We start from the raw sequence: 27,851 nt of genomic DNA, 5'->3' as shown, positions 1-27,851 counted from the left end.
GTCTTGACCTTATTGAAAATCGTGTTATCCTTCATTCACAAGTAGTAACTTATTTAGGCTACATTTATTGCATGTCACATTATGCCCTCCTGGGAATCTTTGAAGCCAAAAGAACAGCGGAATCAAGCAATACCATGTTTTGTTATCACTTACCACTGATTTGAAGTGAGGTTTTATGAATCAATTCGGTCTTTTTATGAATACCGCAAGGGGCAAGAAAGACATCAAATATAAAACACGAACAAGCAAAGCTACTTCCAGCGTGATTAAACTACATGAGAATGGAGCTCCTCGCCAGCCGCCACCCCAAAGCAGAAAGCTCACAGGTACAAGAGATGTTGACTTGAATTCTAAAAACAGTCGATCCCATTTCTTTCCGTCATTTAATGAATTTGACGATTATTGTCAGCGGATATTTCACTGCATTCTTCAACTCCCCTCTGAATTTATTCTGGGTCACCACATAAATACACGTGTTGGTGCAGCAGCTCAAAAGGAGAAGCATATATCCGGATTCTTGAATGGTAAAGGCAGGGTCGTTGTAACCTGTAGAGACGTAATTGCTTCTGATTCGCTGATACAGGTGATATATGGTGTATGTCGCCCATAACATGAGGAAACTGCCAGATATAGCGAAGAGTAAAATGATGGATCTTTTTCGGTTCTCCAACTCAGGATCAACGTTGTGTTCAGCAGTTTTGTTGCCCCTCAATTTGCGACGGATTCTACTGGAGACTAATATATGTCTCACTGTCAGAAAGTTGAACAGTAAAATAAGAACAAATGCAAGGCACGGTGTTAAAATGTAATTGATCCACGAAAATGCTATCCACGTGGCTAATATATAAAAGTTAGGTTTGATGCGGCAGAGCATTGGTAGGTTGTTAACAAAATACAAAGGCTCAAGCATAAAGTACCAGGGGATGTTTTGCAAACAGCTCAGAACAAACACCGTGCCTACAATCGCCGCTGCAATTTTCTCGGTGCAATATATCATTTTCAGCTTCTGGCAACAAATAGCGACGAACCGATCAAAGGTGAATGCGACTGTTAACCAGACAGAGAAGTTTCTGCAAACATAAGCTAGGACCATTGTGAGACGGCACGCCGGAGTAACGGACAAGGCGCTGACTGGCAAGTAAATGCCGATGACCCGGTTAAATATCACACCGGTGATGATGACCAGTAGATCCGCCACAGCCATGGCCACCAGATAGTGAGTGATGCATTTGGAGAGACCGCACTTTCCCCGGGACAGGATCACAATTGCCATTAGGTTAACTGCAAGAAAGAGGGAAGTCATTGAAAAGACTCCCAGGAGAAATCATCAGGACTTTGGCTGCAATTCAATGTTTCATATCTGCCCCTGTGGAAGGAAACGAATCCAGCTGCCTTGTCGTGACTGAGGGTAACTTTAACCTAAATAACAACAGAAAATGCTGGAAAAACTCAGCAGGCCAGGCAACATCCGTGGATAGAATATAGAGTCAATGTTTCGTGTCAAACTCTTTCTCAAGACTGGAAAGAAACAGGAAATGAAATAGATTTGCTATCGTAATTTTAACCTAACTGGGCCGGCGGCAAACACACGCCATCCAATGTAACGGTGGTTATAAAGCACCGAATATTAACTCCATTCATTTCAATGGAGAGGTAATCCAGCATTGCACCCAATCTGGTCAGTCTTCCAACCGACTGGTTAGATTAGTATCAAACTGAAAGTAAACAATCATTAAAATGTGTTCTAAAGAAAATCATTGTATGTGCCTGTTAAACGTAAAACAATATTAAAAATGCAACATAAGGCTGTGGGAGGGGAGGTAGTGGAATTAAATGGAACTAATTGAAATGGTGCTGGAAACTTGCATTTGGTGTAGCCACGGCATCAGATAAACCACTGGCAGCCTGCAGTTGAAATCAGTCTAGTTGAAAATCGGGCTTTTCCTATAATGGGCGGCTGATCTGCAACGCCAGTTTTATTCCCGATGGCAAGTTGGTAACTTATTCTATTGTGGCAAGTTTTCTGAACTCTACCTTAGAAAGGATACAAAGGCTATGGAGAGGGAGCAGAGAAAATCAACTAACATCATCCTGGAAACTAGTTTCTTTAATTGTCAAATTATGCTGGAGAACTTGGAGATCGTTGCATTTCAATAGGGATTTTAAGAGGTAAAATTATTCAGACATCTAATCGATTCCCATTAGATGAATAAGGGAGAGAATGAAATATTTGCTCTGGTGGAAGAACTGTATAACTACAGGAAAAGCAAAATAAAAAAATAACAAAGAACCAAAGGAGAGGTTAGGTCATTTTTGCATTTGTTGTTTTTGATAGGAAATGAAATAAGTGACCAGGCGCCATGGCACACGCCTAATTCATAATTGGTTTTAGATTAAAGTGGATAAACATCTTAAAAAGAGAACGGAAACTGGGCAGAGGGTAGGGGACTCGAAAAACAAAATTTCTGGTTCAGAAAAGTTGGTCTTGATAGCTTCATTCTACGATTTTACAATTGTCATTATTCCACTATAGCTAATTTCAAAGTGAGATCAAGCTGGAAAATAAAGTGCAACTTAGAGTAATGCTTAAATTTCTGGTCTCCATTATATAAAGAACATAGAGAGGCACTGGAAGAGGTGCACACCAGAACTATACCGATGATAGCAGAACTGCAAGGGTTCAGCTATCAGGAAGGATTGAACAGTTTGAGAATCTTTCCCTAGAAAAGGGAAGGCTGAAGAATGATGTGATACAAGTCTATATATTAAAGTAGAAGAACATAAGAACATAAGAAATAGGAGCAGGAGTAGGCCAATCGGCCCCTCGAGCCTGCTCCGCCATTCAATAAGATCATGGCTGATCTGATCCTAACCGCCAATCACAGAACCATCTCCTGAATCTAACAGAAATAGACACACGAAATAGGAGCAGGATCAGGCTACACGGCCCCTGGGCCAGCTCCACTACCCACAGGGCCATGACCGATTCAAACCTAGACTGATGTCCAAATTCCTACCCTCTCCCCATAATCCTTAATTCCCTTTACTTCTAGGAAACTGTCTATTTCTGTTTTAAATTTATGTAATGATGTAGCTTCTACAGCTTTTTGGGGCAGCATATTCCATGGACCTACCACTCTCTGAGTGAAGTAGTTCCTCCTCATCTCAGTTTTGAAAGAGCAGCCCCTTATTCTAAGACTATGCCCCCTAGTTCTAGTTTCACCCATCATCGGGAACATCCTCCCCGCATCCACCCGATCCAACCCCTTCACAATCTTATATGCTTCCATAAGATCGCCTCTCATTCTTCTGAACTCCAATGAGTAGAGTCCCAATCTACTCAACCTCTCCTCATATGTCCATCCCCTCATTAGTTAAGTTAGACGTAGACAAATGGTATGTTGGCCTTCATAGTGAGAGGGTTCGAGTACAAGAACAAGGATGTCTTGCTGCAGTTGTACAGGGCCTTGGTGAGACCACACCTTGAATATTGTGTGCAGTTTTAGTCGCCATATCTGAGGAAGGATGTTCTTGCCATGGAGGGAGTGCAGCGAAGTTTCACCAGACTGATACCTGAGATGGCAGGAATGACATATGAGGAGAGATTGGGTCGATTGGGCTTATACTCACTGGAGTTTAGAAGAATGAGAGGGCATCTCATTGAAACTTATAAAGTTCTAACAGGACTGGAAAGACTGGGTGCCGGAAAGATGTTCCCGATGGCCAGGGAGTCCAGAACCAGGGGACACAGTCTAAGGATAAGAGGTAAGCCATTTAGGACAGAGATGAGGAGGAATGAATTCACCTAGAGAGTTGAGAACCTGTGGAATACTCTACCACAGATGGCAGTGGAAGCCAATTCATTTAATATATTTAAGAAGGAGCTGGATATATTTCTTAAGGCTAAAGGGATCAAGGGATATGGGGAGATGGCTGGGACAGGGTACCGAATTTGGATGATCAGCCATGATCGCATTGAATGGTGGAGCAGGCCCGAGGGGCCGAATGGCCTACTCCTGCTAGTATCTTCTATGTTTCTATGAATATGCTTCCACCTGTGGGAATGACCAAAACCTCGGGTCATACCAATAAGAGAGGAACTGATAAACCAATTGTGTCAAAATCTTGAAACTCTCTCTGTATCAGCACTATGACAGTACTTTCACCATACGGACCGCAGTGGTTCCAGAATGCAGCTCAGCACCACCTTTTCAAGGGCAATTAGGGATGGGCAATAAATGCTGGCCTTACCAGCGATAACCACATCCCAGGAACAATTTTTTAAAAAATCAGGGAAATCAGGAGAAACTTCTTTACCCAGAGAGTGGTTAGAATGTGGAACGTGCTACCATGAGGAGCAGATGAGGCGGATAGCCTAGAGGAATTTATGGGGAAGTTAGAGAAACACATGGGGAAGAAAGGAATAAAAAGGTCACCGAAAGTAGTGGCTGTTCAGATTACAAGTTTCCACCTCGACTGAAATTAGTTCCATTTCATCATTCCACCTAGAATCTAGATTAACACGTGGAAGAGAATGGAATAAAAGGTTATACGGGTAGCGTTATATAAAGAGGAGTGGGAGAATGTTCATGTGGAGCATACACACCGGCATAGGCCAGTTGGGTCGAATGGACAGTTTCTGTGCTATAAGTTCTCTCTATGTAACAGACACAGCAAGAAACATGAAATCACTTATTCATATAATGAACTCGATGGCAATAAAATGACTTACCTGGAACACCAACAGCCGCAAGAGTTGTATAATAAATGGCATATACCAGACCCTTAACTGGTTCATGCATTTTCTGTTAGATTCAGGCTGTGAAGAGAACGGTTCTGGGACACGCACCACGCTGAGCTAAAACCCGTCCCTGATATATACTTAAGGGAAGTCTCCAGTGAGTCAATTATGCAACATCATTACTGATGTTAGTGACATTCAGTGAAACAAACAAATTGCTTTCGCATCATTGGATTTGAAGCAGTCATGGAGAAATAAATGATGTCACAGTATTAACAATCCAATATTATTTTGACATTTGTTTAGCAAACGAAAACCTTGTCAACAGTCATATACCCTTGAAAGGATTCTAATTTTAGCCTGTCTGTTTTAAGTGAAATAATCTAATTGCAGCTGATGGCTTGATAGGGCGCTCTTGAAAGAAACCGTCCCATTCTTATTCCTACTGATTTCAAGGGCGCGCTGCAGGTGGCGTATCCGAAAAACACGGCTGCCCTAATTTTTTTAACCGGCAAAATTCAGGAGTAGTTTCAGGTAAGTTTTACTTCATATTAGTGGCAGTTCCTGGATCTGTGGCTGTGTAACTGGGGTTCATGCACTTGTTGCTAAGCAACAGGTACGCTTGGTCTGTGGCCGGATTCCTGCACATGTTGCTAAGCAACAGGGAAGCCTGGATTTGTTGCTGTGTACGGAGCTCTCGTACCTTTTAAAAACTATATCTGTGTGTATACTGGACTTTTTGATAAACCGGTAGCACGCTGGTCCCATTGGTGCCGGATAATAAAGAGTTTCATGTACCTCTATTTTACATATTTTGGTTTCATCCTTCCAATCTCCCTCCTTATATTCCATTTGAAATAACATGTTACAGTTAGCAGTCTCCTGCCATGGTTTTCTTGCTGATATTCCTTTAAATGATCATTTAGTTTCGAAGTCACAGGCTTGAAATTCACAAACATCAGCCAGTGAGATCGATCCTGATCGCCATGCACTGATCCTCACTGAGAAGTGGACGTGGGGCGGTGAAGGCATGGGAGCACCCCCCCTACCACCCTCACAGCAGAATGTAAAATGGACACTGATTCACCCAGCTCTCGCTGTCAAAATGGTGAGTTCGTTGAGATACTCAGATGCACCAAGCATCTTTGGAAGGGAACTCCAGCATCAGCAAACTCATGAGCAGGTGCCAAGAAAGAAAATACGTATAATGACATAGAATGCACAGCACAGAAACAAGCCATTCTGTCCAACAGGTCTCTGCAGGTGTCTGTGCTCCACACAGACCTCCCCAAACCCCTTTTCATCTCAACATTTCAGCATAACATTCTATCCCTTTCTGCCTTATGTACTAATCTAGCTGCCCCATATTGCGTCTGTGCTATTCGCCTCAACCACTCTATGTGGTAGCGAATTGCACATTCTCACCACTCTCTGGATTCACTATTGGATTCGTTAGATTAATATTAATACAATATTCTGAAAGTGGTAAGCTGGCTTGCTTTGCCCGGAAACCAAGACCACGCTCCTGTGATGGTAACTCGGCTCTGTGCCAGAACAGCAGGAGAGATGTGATGTTCTGCAAGACTCTCTGAATGCTGTCCGCCCTCGACCCCCAATGGAAATGTGGCCAGCAATGTAAGCTTACTTGCAGGGCAAGTTGCCATGGAAACTGACAGCATTGTCAGCAGAGGCTCCAACATGATGAGCGCCAGTGTTGTGTTCATGGAGCTGACCACTCGCCCCATGTTGGACAGATTTTAACCCACACTCAGCAAGAAGCCTGACACAAGATAGTTGTGGACTCCACCATGAGGGAAGCAATTGCAGTCAAGCTCACTATCATGCTGCCCAGTGCAAATAGCGTCTCACGTATAAAACCAGCAGCCTTTTTTGGAAGCCTAGGCCCTCGAAAGGCCTCTGCAGCAGTGCTAGTGTATGATTTCGCTCTCTGGCGAACTGTAATCGATGGTGTCCCATCACCCCACCATAGCTCCTGCCTGCTTTCTCTCCCCGTGAAGATATCTCCAGCGGTGTAGTCCCTATAGTAAATGTATGCCAATCTCTGAGCTGGTGCTTGGTAGGGATTGATGTTGAGCTGTACTGATTAGGTCCAAGACACAAATGAAGGTTGGTGCAGCTGAGAAATGTGACCCTCGGGTCAATTGTGACTTCGTTGAGATACAATGGACGGAGCAGAGGAAACTTGAAGGTGTGAGAACCGGAAAGTGAAAGTCAGAGTAGGTAAGGATGCAGCAACATGACAACTGAGCGGGAGTAGAGGAGTAAAGAAGGAAGGAAGAAAAACCTGGGGGGGGAGGCGGGCTTGAATTTTGGAGCATCAGGCGAAGGCATGTAAGAAAGGTAGAATTTCCAATGTGCCATGTGTTGCACTGGGCAAAAGAGGTAAAACAAAATGTACCTTAGCTTCGATTTTCGATTGCAACCGAACTGTCTGCAAACCCAACTTATGAAACTGAAACCCAGACGGAGCAGACAAGGGCGAGTTTCCTGCCATGACCTGTGCTCTCTTAGTTGATTACAGCCATGTGGTACTGAGGCACAAACCGAACAAGAATGTCACAGGTCCCAGGGGTGAACCTGAATGGTGAATGGATGCTCCGTTTGCGAATTTTCTAGAGGAAGGGTGGGTCTCTGTGTGAGGGAGTGGGTCCGTGTATGGGTGGGGAACTGGGGGATCCGTGTGGGAGGGAGGGGTGGATAATTGTGGGGGAGGGGCACCCTTCTCCGCAGGATGGGCGGAGCATATTGGGAGGTGGAGCGGTTCTGTTTGGAGGGGAGGGGCATTCTGTGTATAGGGCAAGGCAGACTGTGTGGGGAGGGGTGGGTCAGAGTGAAAGGGAGGGGCCCTCTGTCTGTAGGGAAGGGGTGGAACCGTGTGGGGGTGGATCTAGGTGGGATGGGTCTGTGTTTTTGGATAGAGTGGGGCGGGTAGATGTGGCGAGTAGGGGCGGGTTTTTGTGGGGGTCAGGGCAGTTTGGTATGGGGAGGATATTCGGTTGCCATTTGCCCCTTGTTCTGTTCGCGGATCTCAACTGGTGTGGTACTGAGCCCCACACAGAGAAGCAAGATCCCAGCTTTGATCCAAGGCCTCTGCTGTTAGCTCAGTTCAGCTAGCATGGTGTCGATCACCAAACAGATCATCCTGGTCTGTCTTAGTTGATAATGGGCTGCAGACAGAGAAGGAGGACGCCCAGGCTCTATTCCCAGCTTGTGCTCTTAGCTCCTCTCACCTGGCGGGGTACTGAACACCTCATAGAGCAGAAGGGCAAATGTTCCAGACGAGGCCTGTGCTGAGTGAACGGATCTCAGTCAGTGTGGTACAGTGCCACACACAGCAGGAACGGCCCCGGTTCAACCCCCAGCCTGTTCCCAGTTATCTGATCTCAATCTTAGGAACATAGTTTTGGCAAATGGAACTCGGTTAATTCAGCTTCTGAAAGGGTTCATGTTTAATGCAAACGATGACGGCAAACATTTGGTTGGTGTGATTGGAGAGAGAGAGAGAGAGAGGTGAATTTTATTCATAAACAGCCGATAAATGCAACCAACCGGCCTTGGATATTTTACAAAAGCACTGTTTTTTTGTGCTACTAACGTTGTTGCAGAATGTTGAAGAAAATGCAGACGTGTTCCTCTGGACTATGCAGTCGTCAGAGACTACAATATCTGAAAATGCCATCTCCAGTTTGATAAGAAAAGAGTTTATAAATATAAGTTATTTTCCGTTGTTCAAGTAGCACAAAAGGTCCCATGCCTAGGTACATGTGATCCTTTTGTGGCCATACTCTGCTTTAAAATGTATTTTTATGCTGAAGATAAAGAATAAAATGATTGCAACCAGATAATTGAAATCATTATTACTCAAATGAAATAAAAAATGTACTCTGTTTTAAGTCAACACTTAGCAACAGGTGTCAGCCATTCAGCACTTCGAGCCTGCTCAAATATATCATGGCTTATCTTTATCTTAACTCCATTTAGCTGCACTGTTTCCATCACCATTAATATCCATGCCCAACAAAAAGCTACCAATCGCAGTTTTGAAATTTTAAAATGGCATTTCCTCAACAGTGTTTGGGAGAGAGATTCACATTTTTAAGACCCTTTGTTTGATTACGATTTTCGTGACATCATCCCTACCTAGCTCTAATGTTAAGTTTATGTCCCCTTATTCTGGAACACACCACCAGAGGAATTAGTTTCCATCTATCTACCCAATCAACCACTTTAATAATCTTTAACACCTCAATTAGAACACCCCTCAATCGTCTATATTCAAAGCAAAGCAAGCCTAATATGTGCAATCTGTCCTCTATATTTAATCCTGTTTGACAGGGTATCGTTCTGAAGAACCTGTGATGCACTCCTCCACACAGGAACATCTCCACAAAGTTACATTAGAAAGTCACAGGAAGTGCCGCAGAGTGATAAATGTGACATTGATATAATTCAATTGGGTGAAGGTGGTTGTTACATTTAGTACATGAACTAATGTGATTGAATAAGCCATATTTCAATAGATACGCCATAATATGATCAGAATTCTGATATTTATTAATACATGATATATTGAGTTTAAAAATCTAAAGCCTCGAAGACACAGGCTGCAAACAAAAAACAGGCTTCTGAGATGGGATGGTTAGATAACACAAGTTGTAAACACAACATGCACTAAAATGGGAATTGATTGTTAATGCTAATACAATGACCCAATTGAAATAGCAGTTTGGCGCTTCCAAAAGGTCTGGAGTTTGGGAGAAACACAATGGAATGACCTAATTTAAAGTGTTATAAGCTAACACTCAGGGAAACAGAAACAGAATATTAAAAAACCATGTGCCTTTGAAAAGATGTCATCAAGTAAAAGAAGCACCTGCTGGTCAAATAGATATTACATTAAACTTGGAAGACAGGAAACATTAGATTGCGATAGCTAGAAACGCATGAAACACCCTGGTTAAATTGGTTTTAATTTACAGGTAGTAAATATGATACCTGCAGAACACTTTGAAGATATAACTTCAAAAAATACACCAAGCAATTACATTGTTTTTCTATTGAACTTGGAACACCACGGTTTCACAACGTCTGTGGTTTTAACCAGTTAAGCCAATATTAAGAATTGAATGAAAGTCCTGCGATAAGAATGGCATCAAATAAAGTCTACAATCATAGTGTTTTATGATAAGTTTTTGGAATACCTAAAGGTAGAGACATAATTATGCATGAAGCAGCTAAATTGACAGTAAGAATAGAAATAAATCAACAGAGAGAATGAATAAAATAATTAGCTTACAATAGCAGTTAACTTCAAAGAATAAACCACTAAAAAAGAGTATAAAAGATAGGATTTTCAAATGGGAAAACAGAAGTCGCTGGAAACAGGCAAGTGATTCTCGGCTTCAGAACCACTCTGTAAGCCTACAACTTTGAGTTTCGGGTATTTAAGGTATTTAATTTTGGTGGAAATTCTGCATTAAGAATAAGTAGAAGTGTGGAAATGTAACGAAGTTAAGATTTGAGAATAAGGATCTCTGAGAATAGGATTGTGTAATCTAATTGCATTTTGAACTGTAAAAGTTGCGATTGAATCAACAATTGTTAAATGAATGTCAGCTCCTAAATCAATCTGTATATTCTTGGAATTGTCTCACAGATATTTCTGTATCAATCTTGCGATCCCAATTTCTGTACACACTTTTGTTGCAGATTTCGGGGGGTATTCCGGAGCCTCATAATATCCAGAAGGTTACAGCCTAGTTAAACTTATTGAAAGTGCTATCCAGAGGACGGTAAGATCTTCAGTCATTCCTTTCCTTTAGGGAGCGATAGCCTGAACCCTTAGACCCATTTAAGCGCCTTATAGAATTCGGATTTCTGTAACTTTAGTTGAAGGTGAACTTTATTGATCGGCTAGATCCTGTCCCCAGGAGCATGTCCCACTCACAAGCTCGCACTGTTCATACGGAAGATCATTGATTGATGTTACTTCTTCCACCGGCATCTCTGAGGCTGGTTGAGTTGCCTGCATCACAATCTCTGAGATCTATGGACAGGTGAAATGAGGAAGAATCCCAGATTTTCATGTCCATGTAACTCAGCGTAACGTAATACATCGTACTTTCCCATGAAACCATCAATAATGGTCAGGATAATTACATTTATTTACAATGTAATATGTCTTGAGGACACACTGCAATTTTACAATTCGTCTCATCAATTCCAAAGGGAAGAGTGAAGCTCGGCGCATGTAATCTTTTAAATCTGTTGCATAACATCCTCCTCCAAATAACTATGGTTGTCATACGTGAAAGAGCAGCATTGTGTTATTAGAATTTGAGTATGCAACAGAGCATTAATTAAACTAAGTTGTGTTTTATTGATGCCTGTGACTGAAAAGTTTTTCTTCTTAAAAAGTTAAGGTAGTTTAAATGTTGATAAACATTTCTAATGTCAATTGGGTTGATTTACGTAAGATGCACAGTGACTTTAATTCCGAATATAAATATTGAAACAACTAATATTCGGATTGATCACCTTACTGATATTTTCAGTAGTATTTTTCTAAAGTACAAATTCAACAAGTAGGTAATTTGCTTATTTTGCATAATAATTAAATAAATACCACCCGAATTCAAAATATGTAATAATCTTTGTAAGCCAATGGTTTTAACATCGGGCTGTCGCGTAATAGATTTCGGAAAGCATAGTACGTGAGTCTTAAATTCCTTTATCTGATATTGTAGGGAAGCCATTAATAAATGTTTACTCAAACCTTTCGTGCTTCCACCAAAACAATGATCAAAGTAATTTGAGATTACTACATAATATATTTACCAACAACAATGTTCAACTATGTAGCACCATTAACCAGCAAAACATCCTTTCGCACTTCACAAATACAGACAAAAATGGACACGAGCAAAAGATGGAGACACTAAGAGAGGTAGCAAAAAGCTTGGCCAAAGAGATATTTTTTAAGGACGGCCTTAAAGGGTCGGAGAGTGGTAGAGAGATTTAGAGAGAGCATTCCAGAGTCTGGGGCGTAAATGGCTGAAAAGCACAGCCGCCAATGATGGGCGGATGGACAAGAGGTCAGAGTTAGAAGAAGGCAATAAGTTGCTGCTTCTTATGACTTCCAAATATGATGTCACAATAACCCAGACTATTTACATTTCTGTTTGATGTTTTAATGTCAAAATTTGAAACCTACATTTAATAGTATACATGTTCGCATGCAGGATGCAGTAGCAATGGTGCAGATCTTGAATTTTTCCGTTACTGTAAAACGAGCGATAGTGAGTGTGCAGTCCGTTTTACATCAATCCCGATTTTAATTTGCATTAACTTTAATCGCTGAATATCAAGATATACCCAAATTTATGATGTGCACACATACTGGTCCTTTTCATTAAAGTCTGCAAATAATTTTCTTGCTTTCCCACCCTTATCTACAGTTAACATCATGGCGATTGTGATCCTGTCCCAGGGAAAGTGCAGTCTCTCCAAATGCATCACTTACTATCTGGTGGCCATGGCTGCAGCAGATTTGCTCATGGTCATCTTTTCGGTCATACTCAAAAGGATCATCTCCATTTACTTCCCCGGATATTATCTGTTGCTTACTCCGGTATGTCGGACCAAAACCGTCCTTGTTAAAGCAACCATAGACTGTTCTGTTTGGTTAACTGTCGCATTCACTTTTGACCGCTTTATAGCCATTTGTTACCAGAAGCACAAAGACAAATATTGCACTAAGGAAACGGCAAATGCGATTGTAGGCACGGTGCTTGTTCTGATCTGTTTAAAAAACATCGCCTGGTACTTTGTATATGAACCTATGTATATAATTAAGAAATTGCCATAGATAATATCAAGCTATTATGCTTCACCCCTATGGCTAGCTTGTTCTTATTTCGGCTGCATACCGACTCACTTTCTGCCATTTTTCATTATTTTGCTACTCAATGCTCTGACTGTAAGACATCTATTAGCAGCCAGCAGAGTCCGCAGTGCAGTGTGGGGCAAGAACAGCACTGAAAATAACCCTGATCCTGAGAGGGAATCCTGCAGGAAATCCATCATTTTACTCTTCAGTATATCCGGCAATTTTAAAGTGTTGTGGCTGACGTACACAGCCCATTACTTATATTATCAAATTACTAATACCTATTGTTATAAACCTCATCATTCAAGAAACTACTCGTGAAATTACGCTGGACGGCCAGCTGGTGTCGCCGTCCAAGGAATATAAATACTCGGCCTTGGGCCCAGCATGCCAGGAACATTTTGTAAGACAAGGAACTCGTGAAGTACAACTAGACTTCCATGTTCTGAAACAGGTTGATTAAAGCCTTGCTTTATGCTCAAACCAAGTGCGTAGTGCGTTTTATTACATCACCTATTCTTACACAGGTTACGATGACCAGGTTTATATCCTTCAACAAACCGTATATTTGCTCCTGCTTTTGAGCTGCTGCACAAACACCTTTATTTATGCAGTTACCCAGAGTAAATTCAGAGAGGAGTTAAAGAAAATGGTGAAATACCCAGTGAATAAGATTGTTACGTGTTTAGATCAGTAGATCAACATTAGGCTTACTGGTTTTACAATTCAACATAGAACAGAAGAACATGAGAAATGGTGGCAGGAGTAAGCCTAAAATTAGTGGTACGGTAGTGTAGTGTCTATGTTACAGGTCTCGTAATCAAGAGGTCTGGACTCATAATCCGATAGTTGAAAGTTCAAATCCGACAACGGCAGCTGAGGAATTTCAAATTCAATTAATTAAATAATTCGGTAATTCCAAAGCTAGTATTAGTAAAGGTGACCATGAAACTATCGGATTGTCGTAAAAACCCAACTGGTCCACGAATGTCCTTCAGCAAAGGAAATCTGCCATCTTTACCCGGTCTGGCCTATATGTGACTCGAGACCCACAGCAATGTGTTTGCCTCTTAACTGCCCTCTGAAATGGCCCAGCAAGTCATTCGGTTGTACCAAACCCTCGACGACAAATTCACTGTGGGCTTACCTACACCACAAGGACTGCAGCTATTCAAGAAGGAGGCTCACCAGCACTTTCTCAAGGACAATTAGCGAAATGCAATAAGTACTTGATAGTCAGCGAAACCCACAGCCCATGAAGGAATAGATAGTTTAAAAAAATAGGGCTCCACATCAATAAGGTCATTGCTGGAATTTTAAATCAACTTTATTTTCCTGCACTTGCCCATATTCCCGCAATTAATTTAGGGTCCAAAAGTCTATCTATCCCAGTCTCTAATATACTCAAAGACTGAGCATCCACAGCTCTCTTGGATAGGGAATTCTAAATATTCCCTACCTTCTCAGTGAAAACAAATTCTCTTCATCTCAGGACTAAATGAGCGACCACTTATCGTAAGCCTAGCTCTAGACTCTGCAGCCAGTGAAACAGCCTCTTAGCCTCTACACTATCAATCTCTCTAATAATTTTGCACGTTTCAATGAGATCACCTCTCATTCTTCAAATGGCAAGGAAACATAGGTCAAATCTGCTCAATTTCGCCTCTTATGCCAACTCTCTTAGCCCAGGAATCAAGCTTGTTAACTTTCGTTACAGAATCCCGAAGGCTAGTGTACCCATCCTTTGGTAGTAGACCAAAACAATACCCAGTACTCCCGGTGTGGTCTCACCAAAGCCCTATAAAATTTGCAGCAAGTCTTCCTTCCTATTACACTCCAACCGCCTTGCAATAAAGGCTAGCATAACATTTGCTTTCCTAATTCGTTGTTGTACCTGCATATTGACGTTCTGTGCTTTGTGTACGAGGAGATCCGAATCCCTCTGGTAAAATACATTTACTTATCTACACATTTAAAAAAATCTCCCTTTCTATTCTTCCGATGAAAGTGGATAGCTTCTCATTTCGCCGATTATATTCCATCTGCCACGATCTTGTTAAAAACTTGGATACATTGCACTAGGCCCCCTCGTCTATATCTTCAAGTTTGCAGACGACACAAAGCTGGGTGGGCATGTGTGCTGTGCGGAGGATGCCGAGAAATTCCAGTATAATTTGGAGAAGTTGGGTGATTGGGCATATGTATGGCAGATGCAGTATAATGTGGATAAATGCGAGGTTATCCACTTTGGTGGCAAAAACAGGAAGGCAGATTATTATACTAACGGCAATAGATTGGGGGAAGAGGAAGTGCAACAAGACTTGGCAGTCCTTGTGCACCAGTCGCTGAAGGTAAGCATGCAGATGCAGCAGGCGGTTAAGAAGGCAAATGGTATGTTGGGCTTCGTAGCGAGAGGATTCGAGTACAGGAACAAAGATGTCTTGCTGCAGTTGTACAAGGCGTTGGTGAGACCACACCTTGAGTATTGTGTGCAGTTTTCGTCGCCTTATCTGAGGAAGGATGTTCTTGCCATGGAGGGAGTGCAGCGAAGATTCGCCAGACTGATACCTGGGATGGCAGGAATGATGTATGAGGAGAGATTGGGTCGATTGGGTTTATACTCGCTGGAGTTTAGAAGAATGAGAGAGGATCTCATTGAAACTTATAAAATTCTAACAGGACTAGACAGACTAGATGCAGGAAGGATGTCCCGACGGCGGGGGAGTCCAGAACCAGGGGTCACAGTCTAAAGTTAAGAGGTAAGCCATTTAGGACAGAGATGAGCGGTAATTTCTTCACCCAGAGAGTGGTGAACCTATGGAATTATCTACCACAGAAGGCAGTTGAGGCCAGTTCATTAAATATATTCAAGAAGGATTTAGATATATTTCTTACGACTAAAGGGATTAAGGGATATGGAGAGAAGGCAGGGACAGGGTACTGAATTTGGATGAGCAGCCATGATGTCATTGCATGGAGGAGCAGGCTCGAGGGGCTGAGTGGCCTAATCCTGCTCCTATCTTCTATGTTGCTATGTTATTGATATAGATTGTAAAAAGCTATGGCCCAAGTACTGATCGTTATGGCACCACAGTACTTACAAACTGCCAAACCAAATATTAACAGTTTATTCCTACATTCTTTTTTTTGTAAATTTACCAATCCTCAATCCTCGCTAATGTATCCCATCAGCCCTAATATTTTGTAATAACCTTTTGTGTGGCATCTTATTGAGTGTCTTTTGAAAATCGAAATATATTGCATCCACTGGTTCTCCATTATCTGCCCGGATAGTTACACCCTCAAAAGACTCCAATGGACCTGTCAAACACAATCTCCCTTTCATAAATCTGTGTAAGTTCTGCCGAATCATTTGATTTTTCAAGTGCCCTATTACCTTGATCCTAAAGATAGATTAAAGCACTTCCCCTACTACTGATGTCAGAGTAATTGGAGTTTTATTTCCTGTTTTCTCTCTTCCGTGTTGCTTGAATAGCGGGTTAACATTTGCTATTATCCAATCCATGGGTACCGTTCTAGAATTGAAGGAAGTCTGGAAGATCAGAATCAATGCATCCATATTTTCTGCAGCCACCTCTTATAAATCCGTAGGATGTAGGCCATCAGGTCCAAGAGATTTGTCGGCTTTAGTCCCATTAATTCCTCCAGTATGTTTTCTTAAATAATATTAATTACTTTTGTCTCCTCACTCTCGTTAAATTGTTGGTTCTCCACTATTTTGGGGATTTTTCTTTGTCTTCTACAGGAAAGATATACAAAATATTTTTTAAAGTCTCTGCCATTTCGTTATTCCCCATTATAATTGCTCCTGTCTCTGCATCTAAGGGACGCACGTTTACTAACGCTAATCACTTCCTTTCTACAATGAGTTTTTTATATTGGTTGCTAGTTTACACTCATATTCCACTTTCTCCCTCTTGATCAATTTCTTGATCACAATTTGTTGATTTCTAAAACTCTCGCAATCCTGAGCATTACTGTTGTTTTTCGCAACATTGTACAACCCTTTATTTAGTTTAATGCTCTCCTTAACCTCTCTAGTTAGCCACGGTAGGACCACTTTTTCCGTTGCGTTGTTATTGCTCAACTGAATGTATATTCGTTGAATATTATCAATTATATAATTAAATGTTCGCTATTACTTTTCTACCATCATATAATTTAATCAAATTTCCCAATTTATATTCGCCAACTCGCACCACATATTTCCGTAATTGACTTTGTTTAAATTTAAGGCCCTAGCTTAGTACTGAACGCTCAGAATCAACATGAAATTTGATCATGTTATTGTCACTTTTTCCCAGAGGATCCTTGAGGATAAGCTTCCTAATGATTGGTCTCTCATCACACATTACTAACTGTAAGATATCCTGGTTCCTCAAGATATTCTTCTAGAAAACTGTCTCGAATGCATTCAATGTACTCGTGCTCCAAACTACTTTTGACAATTTGGTTTGCACAGTCTCTATGAATATTAATGTCCCCACGATTATTGTAGTGCTCATATTATATGGGTCCTCTTATTTCCTGATTTATACTCTGGCCGACTATAAACTACTTCCAGCAGTGTGTTCTCCTCTTTGTAATTTCTTACCTCGACCTCTACCGATTCTACATCCCCATTGTTTGGTTTAAGATATTTCTCATTATCGTATTTATATCATCAATTCTTATCAGGTCTACCCCATCTCATTTTCTTTTTAGCCTATAATTTCTAAAGGTCAAGGTTGTCACTTACACGCTCATGTAGGAATAATACTATTTCAGCCGATTTGTATCGGTTTTATGTGTTATTCTTTGCGTGGTGCTTTGTTGTTACCTGTAAATCAACGCACGTAAACAGACTGAGTGAAAGGTCGATTTCTGGAAATAAACAAACAGACTTAACTACTGGGTTATTATTCAATTACAAGGCTTTAAATGACAGTTGCGTGAACTAGAAGCGATAATATATTGTGATGAGTACATAGTTTTAAGGATACTATGACTATCAATGCAACGCTCAAGGACACAAGATGGAGCAAAAGTACTTTTGCAAAAATAGTAACAAAAGTTCAACTCTGTTTAACAAGACGTGTTTTGTTTCCTCGGGTACCTACATATGTGTAAACCCATCACCATGCTTAAGCGTTTCGCAACATAATTACTGATAAGTGCGTAATCACACAGTTTACATGGCTTTCACGCTATCCCTCACCTGAACACACCCGAGTTACTTACCTTATGTCAGACTTGGCAGGATTCAAGGCTAACGTTCCCTCCAAGGTGTGAGGGGGTGTTGCTCATGCAGAAATGGCAGAAACCGACATCGACCACGTGTAAACTCCGGGCTCTTTGTCTAGCTGAAAGCAGGCTACTCTTTACCAGCACAGAATCTACAGGCCAATGGACGGTTCTTTGTGACTTAACTTTCAGTGAAAACGAAAATTAACTAGATCGATTATAGAAACCAAATGTAATCAGTCGGGGCATACATTGACACCACCTCTGCTTGATTTGATCATTCAGCTGCCGTAATTGCATTGAATGAAATGCGCACCCCACTGCTCACTGTAGGTGCTCAGTGTGGTTTATATGTTGCTGCTTTCCACCAGAAAACGACTCGACTGCCTCCCAATTGAATGCAATACCTGCAAACATGTGGGACTGTGCACCTGTCAGTACAACTCCAGTATCATCGCAACTCGAATGCTGTAATCAGTAACAAAAATGTACCTTACATAGGATTACATAGGACATATGGCTCAGAAACAGTGCATTCGACACAACCAGTCCACGCCGGCGTTTCTGTTCCACTCCGGCCTCCTCCCGTCTTTCCTCATCTAAATATATCAGTGTAACCCTCTATTCCCTTCTCCCTCATGTTCTTTTCCATCCACCCCTGAAATACATTTCGCTTCAGCCACTCCCTGTGATAGCGAGTTCCCTGTGATACTTCTTTAGGTAAAGAAGTATCTTCTGAATTCCCTGCTGGATTTCTTGGTGACTATCTTCTATTGATGGCCTCTAATTATGCTCTTCCCCAGAAGTGGAAACATTGTCTCTGTATGCGCCATCTCAAAACCTTTCATCATTTTAAAGACCTCTAGTAGTTTACCTTCGTTTTTCAAGAGAAAATGCCATGGAGGGAGTGCAGCGAAGATTCACCAGGCTGATACCTGGGATGGCAGGAATGACGTATGAGGAGAGATTGTGTCGATTGGGCTTATACTCACTGGAGTTTAGAAGATTGAGAGGGGATCTCATCAAAACCTATAAAATTCTGTCAGGTCTGGACAGACTAGATGCAGGAAGGATGTTTCTGATGGCTGGGGAGTCCAGAACCAGGGGTCATAGTCTAAGGATAAGGGGTAAGCAATTTAGGACTGAAATGAGGAGGAATTTCTTCACCCAGAGAGTGGTGAACCTGTGGAATTCTCTGCCACAGAGGGCGGTGGAGGCTAGTTCATTAAATATATTCAAGAAAGAGTTGGATATATTTCTTGAGGCTAAAGGGATCAAGGGATATGGGGAATAGGCAGGGACAGGGTACTGAATTTGGATGATCAGCCATGATCACATTGAATGGCGGAGCAGGCTCGAAGGGCCGAATGGGCTACTCCTGCTCCTATTTTCTATGTTTCTATGTTTCTGAAAGAGACCCAGCCTATAGATCCTTTCCTGATTGTATATCCTCGCATTTCTGGTATCATCCTTGTAAAATCTCTGGACCCTCTCCAGTGCCTCTATATCTTTTTTATGATATGGCGACCAGAATTGCACGCAGTACTCGAAGTGTGGTCTAATCAAGTTTCGACAAAAGATTTAACATAACATCCCTACTTTTCAGTTCTATCGCTCACAGTTATCTGTGTTGTAATTCATTTGACAAATCTGTTGAACCTGATTTGCCAATTATGATAGCAGATTGACTTGAGTGGGATGAAATTCTTCTCTTGGATATCTATAATGAGCTATTGTAAGGGCCAGGAAATCTGTTCGTTTTGGTGCAAAATCTTATGTTCAAAGGCAATTTTATCACACCATCCACAGAGGTCGATTTGGACTGAGCAGCTAGAGCAATTTACTTTTTTTATACTTGGTACAGATGGACGGCTGCCCTTGGATACAGCCATTTGCATGGTTTGCTTTGTTTGAATTTTAGATATTTTGGCCCAGAAATTCGGGTCGGGGGCTTCCAGCGGGTGCAAGCCCCCGACCTGCACTTGCCCAGCGCGCCGGCCATTGTGCTGTGGGCCCGCGTGGGATTACGATCCTGGGCCTCCTCCAACTGCCGGCGCATAGTGCTTGCATATTCCAGGTGTGTAGTTAGTTCGATGCGTCCCCTGGGATCACGTGGGCCATGGAGAGCCAATCATAGCAGGGAATGCTTCATTCATATGATTGACAGGAAGACCTGTCAAAACTATGAATACCATAAGCCCCAAAACATCACTAAATCTTCAAATAATTTTTTTTTTTAAACAATTTTAAAATAAACTGCAAATTGCATGAAATAACTATTTTAAACAATAATTTAAATTTTTGTAAATATTAATTACATTTTCTAACAGGGCTAAAAATAAACTTACCTTTATTAAAGTATTTAAAAATAATAAAACTGTGGAAAAATGTTTTAATTTTAATTAATTCACCACTTACCTTGTAAAAAGCAGGCTTAACTCCTGGAGACTTACCCTTGCAGAAAAAGCTGCAAGAAAAACGTAAGTTCGATGCGCACGTGGTGCCCCTCCTGTGCATGAGTTCCCCTGCTTTCAGTGCATGCAGGAAACTGGCATTTCCATTGGACTTACGGGTGAGTAACCCATGCATACTCACCCGTGGAGACCCGAATTTCTGGGCCACACCAGTTTCTGTTTGTGTAACCAATGACTTCTGACACCGTTAATAAACACACTCACTCTGACAACAGAATGTAGTTGCAGTATTTTAAAGATCAAGAGGCCAAATTTAGGAGCACCAGGAATGTGTAAGTAGGTTTTTGCCAATGACAAAAGTGCATTATATTGTGCGGTGTGGCTCCAGCATACATGCCTAATTACTGACCCACACAGGGCAGGATAGTGAGTCTGGCCTTTTGCATTGTTCCATGGAAGCTCACTGTAAACTCGAGGAACGGCACCTCCTCTTCTGATTAGGCACTTTACAGTCTGCCAGACTCAATATCGACTTCAACAATTTCAGATCATGCCCTCAACCCCTATCATATTTTTACTTGTATTCTTTATCCACACCTTTGTTTTGGCCTTTACCCCCACTTTCTTTTTTCACTCTCCCACATGGCAGCTGTCTCCCATACTGCCAGCGCATTTCACACCTAATCTAGAGCCGTCTTTTGTCTCCACTAGTCCTATCACAAACTCGTCTCATTTTGAATACCTTTTAATGTCTCTTCACTTCTCTTTTGTTCTCTCCCAGCCTGGCCTCGTAAACTATTTCTTTTCCTGTGCTTCTTTAGTCTTGACAAAGGGTTCACCCGAAACGTTGACTCTATTTTCTCTCCACGGATGTTGCCTGGCCTGCTGAGTTTTTCCAGCATTTTCTGTTGTTAATGCTGCTTTAGTATGTTTCTGAGCTCCAATCAGAGCAGGAAGGGCCCTGGTTCTATCAGTGTTGTGTGCTGTTAGTTGATCATAATCCGTGTTACTTAGCCCAAGCTGGAGCAGCAAGGGACCAGTGCTTTGTGCATTGAGTGCTGCTGGAGTTTTGGTAAGTGGGAGAAAAATCATTTAAGTGTATTTTGTGAATTTTAGTGTGTAAAGAAGTCAATTATTTGAAGTAAGTTTTATTTTTTAATGGTATATTAAACTATTGGGCAGTTTAAACCGGAAGTAGAATCCGCGTATAAAAGGGGAAGGGCTAGTGTTGTGCACAGTGTGCTTTGTGCATTGAGTGCTGTTGGAGTTTTGGTAAGTGGGAGAAAAAACATTTAAGTGTATTTTGTGAATTTTAGTGTGTTAAGAAGTCAATTATTTGAAGTAAGTTTAATTTTTTAAGGGTATATTAAACTATTGGGCAGTTTAAACCGGAAGTAGAATCCGGGTATAAAAGGGGAGGGGCTAGTGCTGTGCACGGAGTGCTTTGTGCATTGAGTGCTGCTGGAGATTTGGTAAGTGGGAGAAAAATCATTTAAGTGTATTTTGTGAATTTTAGTGTGTTAAGAAGTCAATTATTTGAAGTAAGTTATTTTTTAAGGGTATATTAAACTATTGGGCAGTTTAAACCGGAAGTAGAATCCGGGTATAAAAGGGGAGGGGCCAGTGCTGTGCACGGAGTGTTTTGTGCATTGAGTGCTGCTGGAGTTTTGGTAAGTGGGAGAAATCGGGCAAGTGGGAGGTGAGGGTGTGTTTTTTGCTCTGTTTTCCCCCCCACCCCCAGGCTTAGACAGCACTGCGGAGGCGGAGCAGTGACACGAGTCACCCAAACAGGCCCCACAGACATTATTCAAGGAGGAGGTTGGTGATCAGCTGGTTGGTTGGTTTTCTTCCTTCTCTTCTCTTTTATACCTTTAAGTTGGTAAGTCCTATTGAATAGTGGTGTGATATTATCATCTATATCCGGGCAGGGTCATCATAACTAATAATAAGAAATTTAATTAATTATATAGAATGGAGCAGGTGATGTGTTACTGTTGCGAGATGTGGGAGCTGGTGGACCCCATTGAGGCTCACGGTGATTACATCTGCGACAAGTGTTTGCTGCTACAGGAACCCAAGTTCCATGTTATGGAGCTTGAGACCGAGCTTCAGACACTGCGACACATCAGGGAGGGGGAGAAGTTCCTGGATTCTATATTTCAGGAGATGGTCACATCTATGAAGTTAATTACTGCAGATGTAGTCCGTGGTCAGGGACAGGACGGTGTGACTACGAGTGAGGAAGATACAAGGATCCAGGATGTAGTGTTGAAGGAGACGCAGCCCCTTCTCTTGTCCAGCAGGATCGAGGTTCTTACTCCCTGTGAGGGTGGGAGCGGGGACTGCAGGGAGGATGAGCAACCTGGCCACAGCACCGTGGTACAGGGGGCCATTCAAGTGGAGGGAGTAAAAAGAAATGTTGTAGTGGTAGGGTATAGTATCATTAGGGGGATAGATAGGGTCCTCTGCAGTCAAGAGCGGGAGTCCCGAAGGCTGTGTTGCCTGCCCGGTGCCAAGTTTAAGGACATCTCTTCTGGGCTGGAAAGAAACTTGGAGTGTGAGGGGGAGGATCCAGTTGTCGAGGTCCATGTTGGTACAAACGACGTAGAGAGGACAAGGAAGACGGTTCTGTTAAAGGAGCATGAGCAGCTAGGGGTCAAATTAAGAAACAGAACCTCAAGGGTAATAATCCCTGGGTTATTTCCTGAGCCACGAGCGAATTTGGCTAGGATAAATAAAAATAAAGAGTTAAATGCGTGGCTCAAAGACTGGTGTGGGAGAAATGGGTTTTGCTTCTTGGGACACTGGCACCATTACTGGGACAGGAGGAAGCTGTTCCGCTGGGACGGACACCACTTGGCCAGTGCTGGGACTAGAGTCCTGGCGAATCATATAACAAGGGCTGTACAGAGGGCTTTAAACTAATTAGGGCGGAGGAGGTTTCTAGAGAGCAAATAATAGAAATGACAACAGAGAAGGTCATAGACTTAGGTAGCAGTGGGGGAATTAAAAAACAGAACGTGTCAGGAAGGGACAGAAGGTATGGAGTAAAATGTCAAGTACTAAAAAGGGAAAAAACAGGAACAAATTGTTACAAAACATATTTGAAAGTTCTTTATCTGAATGCACGTAGCATTCGTAACAAAATGAATGAGTTAACGGCACAAATAACGACATATGGGTATGATCTTGTGGCCATTACAGAAACATGTCTGCAGGGTGACCATGACTGGGAATTAAACATATCAGGTTATTTAACAATCAGGAAGGACAGGCAGGAAGGGAGAGGGGGTGGGGTGGCTATGTTAATAAAGGAAGGAATCACTATAATACAGAGAAATAATATTGGGTCAAAGGAGCAGGATAATGAAACAGTTTGGTGGAGATAAGGAATAATAAGGGGAAAAAAACACTAGTGGGTGCAATCTATAGTCCTCCGAACAGTTGCAACTCTGTTGGACGGAGTATCAATCAGGAAATAGTTGAGACTTGTAATAAGGGAACAGCTATAATTATGGGGGATTTTAATTATCATATTAACTGGACAAATCAATTGGGCAGAGCAGCCTTGAGGATGAGATCATTGAGTGTATTAGGGATGGGTTTCTTGAGTAGTATGTAACTGAACCAACCAGGGGGCAAGCAACCTTAGATTTGGCCCTGTATAATGAGACAGGATTAATTAAAAATGTCCTAGTAAAGGATCCCCTTGGAATGAGTGACCATAACATGGTTGAATTCCATATTCAATAAGAGGGTGAGAAGGTTGGATCTCAAACAAGTGTGCTGAGCTTGAATAAAGGAGACTATGAAGGTATGAGAGCGGAATTGATTAGAGTGGACTGGGAAAATAGATTAAGGGTGAGATGGTACATGATCAGTGGTGTACATTTAAGGAGTTATTTGACAAAATCCAAAAAAAATATGTGCCACTGAGGAAAAAAGGGTGTAAAAGAAAAATAGCCATCCGTGGCTAAGTAAAGTAATTAAGGATAGTAACCGACTAAAAACAAGGGCATATAAGGTAGACAAATCTAGTGGGAGGATGGAAGATTGGGAAGTCTTTAAAAGACAGCAAAAAATAACTAAAAGATTGATTAAGATAGGGAAGATAGATTGTGAAAGTAAATTAGCAAAAAATATAAAAACAGACAGCAAAAGTTTCTATAGTTATATAAAAAGTAAAAGGGTGGCTAAAGTAAATGTTGGTCCCTTAGCGGACGATACCGGGAAATTAATGGTGGGAAACATGGAGATGGCAAAAACACTGAACAATTATTTTGCATCAGTCTTTACAGTAGAGGACACTAAGAATATCCCAACACTGGACAAACAGGGGGCTCTAGGGGGGGAGGAACTATATACGATTAAAATCACTAAGGAAGTGGTACTTGGTAAAATAATGGGACTCAAGGCGGATAATCCCCTGGACCTGATGGCTTGCATCCTAGGGTCTTGAGGGAAGTGTCGGTAGGGATTGTGGATGCATTGGTAATACTTTTCCAAAACTCACTGGACTCAGCAAAGGTCCCGGCAGATTGGAAAACTGCTAATGTAACACCCTTATTTAAAAAGGGTAGTAGGCAGAAGGCTGGAAACTATAGACCTGTTAGCCTAACATCTGTGGTTGGTAAAATGTTAGAGACCATTATTAAGGAGACAATAACGGGACATTTGGATAAACATAATTTAATAGGACAAACTCAGCATGGTTTCATGAAGGGGATGTCATGTTTAACAAATTTGCTTGAGTTTTTTGAGGAAGTAACATACAAGGTGGCTAAAGGGGAACCAGTGGACGTCGTGTATTTAGACTTCCAAAAGGCATTTGTCAAGGTGCCACACAAAAGATTATTGCTCAAGATAAAAAATCACGGGATTGGGGGTAATATTCTGGCGTCGGTGGAGGATTGGCTCTCTAACAGAAAGCAGAGAGTTGGGATAAATGGTTCGTTCTCAGATTGGCAATCAGTAACTGGTGGTGTTCCCCAGGGGTCAGTGCTGGGTCCCCAACTCTTTACAATCTATATTAACAATTTGGAGGAGGGGCCGAGTGTAACATATCAAAGTTTGCAGATGATACAAAGATGGGACGGAAAGTAGTGAGTGAGGAGGACATGAAAAACCTGCAAAGGGACACAGACAGGCTAAGTAAATGGGCAGAGATTTGGCAGATGGAATACAATACTGGAAAGTGTGAGGTTATGCACCTTGGCAGGAAAAATCATAGAGCAAGTTATTATCTTAATGGCAAGAAACTGGAAAGTACTGTAGTACAAAGGAATCTGGGGGTCCTGGTGCACGAAACTCAAAAAGTTAGTATGCAGGTGCAGCAAGTGATCAAGAAGGCCAATGGAATGTTGGCTTTTATTGCTGGGGGGCTGGAATATAAAAACAGGGAGGTATTGCTGTAGTTGTACAAGGTATTGGTGAGACCGCACCTGGAATACTGCATACAGTTTTGGTGTCCATACTTAAGAATAGACATACTTGCTCTCGAGTCAGTACAAAGAAGGTTCACTCGGTTAATTCCGGGGATGAGGGGGTGGTCATATGAGGAGAGGTTGAGTAGATTGGGACTCCACTCATTGGAGTTCAGAAGAATGAGAGGTGATCTTATTGAAACATATAAGATTGTGAAGGGGCTTGATCAGGTGGATGCGGGGAGGATGTTCCCAATGAATGGTGAAACTAGAACTAGGGGGCATAATCTTAAAATAAGGGGCTGCTCTTTCAAAACTGAGATGAGGAGAAACTTCTTCTCTCAGAGGGTGGTGGGTTTGTGGAATTTGCTGCCCCAGAAGGCTGTGAAAGCTACATCATTAAATAAATTTAAAACAGAAATAGATAGTTTCCTAGAAGTAAAGGGAATTAAGGGTTACGGGGAACGGGCAGGAAATTGGACATGAGTCTAGGTTCGGACTGGTCATGGCCCTGTGGGTAGTGGAGTGGGCCCAGGGGCCGTGTAGCCTGGTTCTGCTCCTACTGTGTTCTAATTCTGTGTTAGAGTTCAGGAGATGGTTTTATTCCTGTTCCTGTCTGGGGTGGAGATCGCCTTTACAGAAGGCAAGTACTGTAGAAAATATAGGGACAGTGATCTCCTGGAAGAATTTCGATCGCCTAGATGGGTCGGAGAGGAATTTCCCAGATTTTTTTCTCCCAAATTGGCCATTGGGTCTTCATCTGGTTTTTCGCCTCTCCCGGGAGATCACATGGGTTCGGGTGGATGCAGAGGGATAGAAGATTTGAGGTTAGGATCAGATCAGCCATGATCTTATTGAATGGTGGAGCAGGCTCGAGGGGCCGATTGCCCTACTCCTGCTCCTATTTCTTATGTTCTTATGTTCTTAACATTACCGTCCTGTGCTGAGTTACCTTATCTCACCCACTATGTTAATGAGACCCACAGAGAGCAGAAATGGCCGATAGCTATCTGCAGCCTGTGCTGTTGTCTCATGCATCCTGCATGCTGCTTAGCCAGATACTATGCAGGAAGGAGCTAGGCTCCATCCACAGCCTGCTTTAATATGCTGATCTCACCAACTATGTTACTGATCTACACACCAATAGGAAGGGCCTTAATTCCATCACTGGCTTGGACAGTTTTCTGAGCTCACACTCGGTGTCATTGAGAATTACTCAGATAAGGAAGGGCCTTAATTTCGTCCCCAGTCTCTGCAATTGGCTGAATACAGGTGGTGTGGTACTGAGCCCCACACAGATCACAAAATGTCGTGGTTCCAGCACCGGCCTGTGTTGTTAACAAATGACAGTCTGTGCGGTGCTGTGCCATAGAAACATAGCAGATAGGAGCAGCGTAGGCCATTCGGACCCTCGAGCCTGTTCCGCCACTCAACAAGATCATGGCTGATCCTTCAACTTCAGAACCCTGTCCCTGCCTTCTCCCCATACACCTTGATCCCTTTAGCCTAAAGAAATATATTTAACTCCTTCTTGAATACATTAAATGAATTGGCCTCAACTGCCTTCTGTGGTAGATAATTCCACAGGCTCACCACTCTTTGGGTGAAGAAATTCCTCCTCATCTCTGTCCTTAATGGCTTACCCCTTATCCTTAGACTGTGACCCCTGGTTCTGGATTCCCCGGCCATCGGGAACATCCTTCCTGCATCAAGCAATCTGGTCCTGTTAGAATTTTATAAGTTTCAATGAGATCCCCTCTCATTCTTCTAAACTCCAGCGACTATAAGACCAATCGACCCAATCTCTCCTCATACGTCATTCCTGCCATCCCAGGAATCAGTCTGGTGAATCTTCGCTGCACTCCCTCCATGGCAAGAACATTCTTCCTCAGATAAGGCGACCAAAACTGCACACAATACTCAAGATGTGGTCTCACCAAGGCCCTGTACAACTGCAGCAAGGCCTTCTTGTTTCTGTACTCGAACCATGTCGCTATGAAGGCCAACATACCATTTGCCTTCTTAATCATCTGCTGCACCTGCATGATTACCTTCAGCGACTGGTGCACAAGGACACCTAGTTCTCGTTGCACTTCCCCTTCTCCCAATATATTGCCATT

General features: G+C 42.2%; 1 protein-coding gene and 1 pseudogene across 1 annotated transcript; one reads left to right on the top strand and one right to left on the bottom strand.

Annotated features, from left to right (window-relative positions):
• Positions 1-379: 379 nt before the first annotated feature.
• Positions 380-6,486, bottom strand: LOC147109922 (neuropeptides capa receptor-like). Its single transcript, XM_086002425.1, has 2 exons — positions 6,387-6,486; positions 380-1,281 (listed from the first exon to the last, which is right to left on the bottom strand). Exons 1-2 carry the CDS (start codon positions 6,484-6,486, stop codon positions 380-382), a joined length of 1,002 nt encoding a protein of 333 aa, XP_085858551.1.
• A 63-nt stretch (positions 6,487-6,549) lies between these two features.
• On the top strand, positions 6,550-13,347 carry LOC147109921 (putative G protein-coupled receptor 139; annotated as a pseudogene).
• Positions 13,348-27,851: the final 14,504 nt, after the last annotated feature.

This window comes from Somniosus microcephalus, chromosome 12, assembly GCF_052327205.1.
Source record: "Somniosus microcephalus isolate GS21.2 chromosome 12, FLI_Smic_1.0, whole genome shotgun sequence".
In the NCBI taxonomy this organism is placed as follows: Eukaryota; Metazoa; Chordata; class Chondrichthyes; order Squaliformes; family Somniosidae; genus Somniosus; species Somniosus microcephalus.
Note: the sequence above shows the minus strand (reverse complement) of the source record. Positions and strands in the feature narration are given on the sequence as shown.